The sequence below is a fragment of the Lactuca serriola genome, chromosome 4 (assembly GCF_051521515.1).
Source record: "Lactuca serriola cultivar US96UC23 chromosome 4, Lser_US96UC23_V15, whole genome shotgun sequence".
Classification (NCBI taxonomy): domain Eukaryota; kingdom Viridiplantae; phylum Streptophyta; class Magnoliopsida; order Asterales; family Asteraceae; genus Lactuca; species Lactuca serriola.
In genome coordinates, this window is record NC_136411.1 from 345,247,760 (window position 1) to 345,251,301 (window position 3,542).

Consider the following 3,542-nt stretch of genomic DNA (forward strand, 5'->3'; position numbering starts at 1 on the left):
ATGCATAAATAGTTCTTGTAGTTTGGTTGTAGAAATGATCATCGTGTAAATTTTCCTTTTAAAATAATTAACAATTAAACTGCTAAAGTTAACATATTTGGACAAAAAAAAATACACAAAATATCCAAAATTAGACCACAGTTCCACTATAAAATATTTTTAGATCAAACCCATGTAATTTTAACAACTATATAAACTATTTTTGTAATTTTGTCTTTAAATTTATATAAATTTATATATATTAAAAGCTAAAAACAAAAAATACAAAAAATAAAGCCGACGAATCTGATAAGGAGAAAGAGGACGGGTACCCTTCCTTCACTCTTTCCCTATGCTGCCTAAACCGCACCTAGGATGTAGTGTTCCTGAGTGCGGTTTCCATTTCCCCTCACTTAAACTCGATACCATCAAGATGTCGTTTTCGATAACTAAATACAAAAGCACAACACAAACATATGTTGTTGATTTTTTATAATAGAACATCCATCAAAATAAAGCTAGGCACGACAAACATATACATTACTCGTAGTCAAGGTCTAGTTTCCGAACACCACATGGTTTTTTTTTTCATCGAATTCATGTTTTTCTCATTTATTGGAAATCAAACATGCTTATTTAAAATAATATAAAGTAAAACAAATACGATAAGATAACAACAAAACATAAAGTACAAATGTCCCACTTTCAAATTTACAATACACATTCAACCTTATCCATTACATTCCATTAACAAAAGGAAATCATTTTATTGATCATAATTAATCAAAGCATAATCTCTACTAGTTCTCGCTTCGATTCGGCTTCAAAGACAGATATTCATCCTGCAAGAAAAAACTAATTCATCAAAAACCCATATAATGTAATCATCAAATGATCAATCAACAAAGATGGTGTTGTAATTTGTACTTGATCATAGCAATCACCACTTGAAGGAATCCAATCGTTTGTTGCAGGGTTTGATTTGACAATATGATCTCTGTATCTACCATCAGCTCCGATCTGCAATCGGAGATCGTATAAATCATCATCTCCGTTTTCCTCCTTCGCCACCTTTATAAATCCGTTCCCAGTCTGCATTTCACAATTAGAAACAAAAATTAGGGATGAATTTTATAATTCATTACATGAAATCGTTTATTGACAAACCGTGTGATGTTCTTTGTCAATGGAAACCAACTCTTTGTAGTATTCGGTTTCCACGAACTCGTCTTCCACCGTTCCATTACGATCGGAAACTATACCCTGCAATCGTCGATTCCACGATCAGAATAGATAGATAATATCATAAACCGAAGCAATTCAACAAATTTATACTTGAGATTGAGATTTTAGGGTTTGGAACTTGAGGAACTCTGGAATAGTATCAACTGATTCGTCGGAGGGTTGTACTGTTGAGATGTAATCAGGGTCACTGCGATTAGGTTTAGAGGGACGTTTGGGGAGAATGGAATCGAAGTGAGATCGGACTTGTTCGGAGATTTGAAGCTGCTGATCAGGGTCGATGATCTCGTCGCTCCGGCTGGGTTTGACGGTGACCTCTGGTTGACCAATCATGATTACGAGAGGATAGATGTTGACTACGGTGGGCAAGGGGAAGTGAAAGCGGCGGAGTGGCTTTTATATGCTATTAAGGGAGGAGACTTTGTGTAATAAATGAAAAGTTGAGGGGGTGTTTGTAGTTGGAATATTAGAGAAACTATGGGCTACTTTTTGTTTAAATTCCAGTTTCAAATTATTTACCTATAGAATACTGGTAAAGGTTATTTTCATAAAGAATTAAGATTTCTGTAATCGTAGAAAAATGAGTCGTTAAAAATAAAAAATTTGAAAATACGTTTAGTCAGTTTTTCTAAATTTTTTATGGAACATAATTTTTTTTGTTTTTTAAAATTACAAATAAGTTGGAAACTTTTGGAAAAATAATAATAATTTTTTTTTATATTTTTTAATTCTAAATTTTTTCTAAAATATAAACACACACTCACTCCCACCTCTACCTATCCCAATTCACTACACCCCTACTACCCACACCCACCCACTCCAAGGACACCCCATAAACACACACACACACACAAACACACCCACACACCCCCACAAACACACACCTACCCCAACCCCCACCCCTTACACACACAACCACAAACACATACAAACAAACATACACACCTACAAACACACAACCACACCCACCCCTACATCCACAAACACATACACACACCCATAAGCAGACACTCACCCCACCCACACCTAGCGCTGTCGAAAATACCCGATACCCGAATTACCCGTCCGATTTTTCGGGTATCGGGTAAATCGGGCCAGGTAAATTTTTTCGGATAATTGGGTAACCCGATTTTTTTTTCAGGTCCGGTAAAGGGTATGCTTGTTGGGTTTCGGGTATACCCGAATTACCCGAATTTTTTTTTTTTTTTCGTAGAGCTTGTACTCTGTAGCATGTATTTGATCACGCTTAAACTATCATTATTGTAAAACATGAATCTATTTTATTATGACAATATGACACTAGCAATATTAAAAGTAATTATTTATATATCATCATGTTCTTTAAAACTTAACTATTTTCTAGATTATAGTTTTTATTGCAACTAACAAATTCATTATTTTGACGAAACTTCAGAATATGGCAAAACTTATGGTTATATTATCTTAAACATTTTAAAATTTTAAATTAAGATCTTTAAGTATTTGTTTTTTTAACATCTTATTAGATTAGATTAAGGGGTCATTTGATTTGCACTTACCCGGTCTGGTCAGAGATGACTGCTGACCTGGTCAGTAGTCAGACTGTTTGATGGCCCTCCATTGTGGCTGACTCGGTCAGCAATAAATGACCAAGGGGCTGACTCGGTCCAAAAAAAAAAATTAGGCTGACCGAACAAATCACGATACTCTTGCAACTTCCGGCTACTTCCACGTCTTCTCAGTAGGTTCCGATTATTCTCATCCTTCTGATTTATTGACTTCTGCAACAGCAACAACAACACCAGGTAAAGTCGACGTTTTTTTTGAAGCCGATGCATGGAATCAGTGTTCTAAACAAATAAAATCCGTTTATATGTTATAATATCATATTATAAGGTTATGTTTTATACTGGATGGTCAGTTTTTTGATCATGTAATATTATAGTTAATATGTATATTTCGGTTTGAAAGTAGTATGACTTCCAGAATCGTTCTAAACATTAGAAATCAGAATACCTTTGAATGAAAACTGAAATAAAAATTAGTTTTTATGAAACCTAGAATCTGAAATTTTTTGTATGAAAGTTAAAAGCTGAATATGTTTGTGTGAAATCTAAAATCTGAAAATTGTTGAATCTGAATTTGTTATATGAAACCTTAAATGTGAAGTTGTATGATCTTGATTTATGTTCTAAGAATATGTTTGTGTTAAATCTGAAATGTGAAAATTGTTGAAATCTGAATTTTTTATATGAAACCTTAAATGTGACGTTGTATGATCTTGATTTATGTTTTAAGAGTATGTTTGTGTGAAATCTGAAATCTGAAAATTGTTGAAATCT

General features: G+C 33.7%; 1 protein-coding gene across 1 annotated transcript; it reads right to left on the bottom strand.

The window, feature by feature from the left end:
* Positions 1-626: 626 nt before the first annotated feature.
* Positions 627-1,601, bottom strand: LOC145097536 (uncharacterized). Its single transcript, XM_079035114.1, has 4 exons — positions 1,315-1,601; positions 1,147-1,242; positions 907-1,071; positions 627-821 (listed from the first exon to the last, which is right to left on the bottom strand). Exons 1-4 carry the CDS (start codon positions 1,552-1,554, stop codon positions 780-782), a joined length of 543 nt encoding a protein of 180 aa, XP_078891240.1. The 5' UTR covers positions 1,555-1,601; the 3' UTR covers positions 627-779.
* Positions 1,602-3,542: the final 1,941 nt, after the last annotated feature.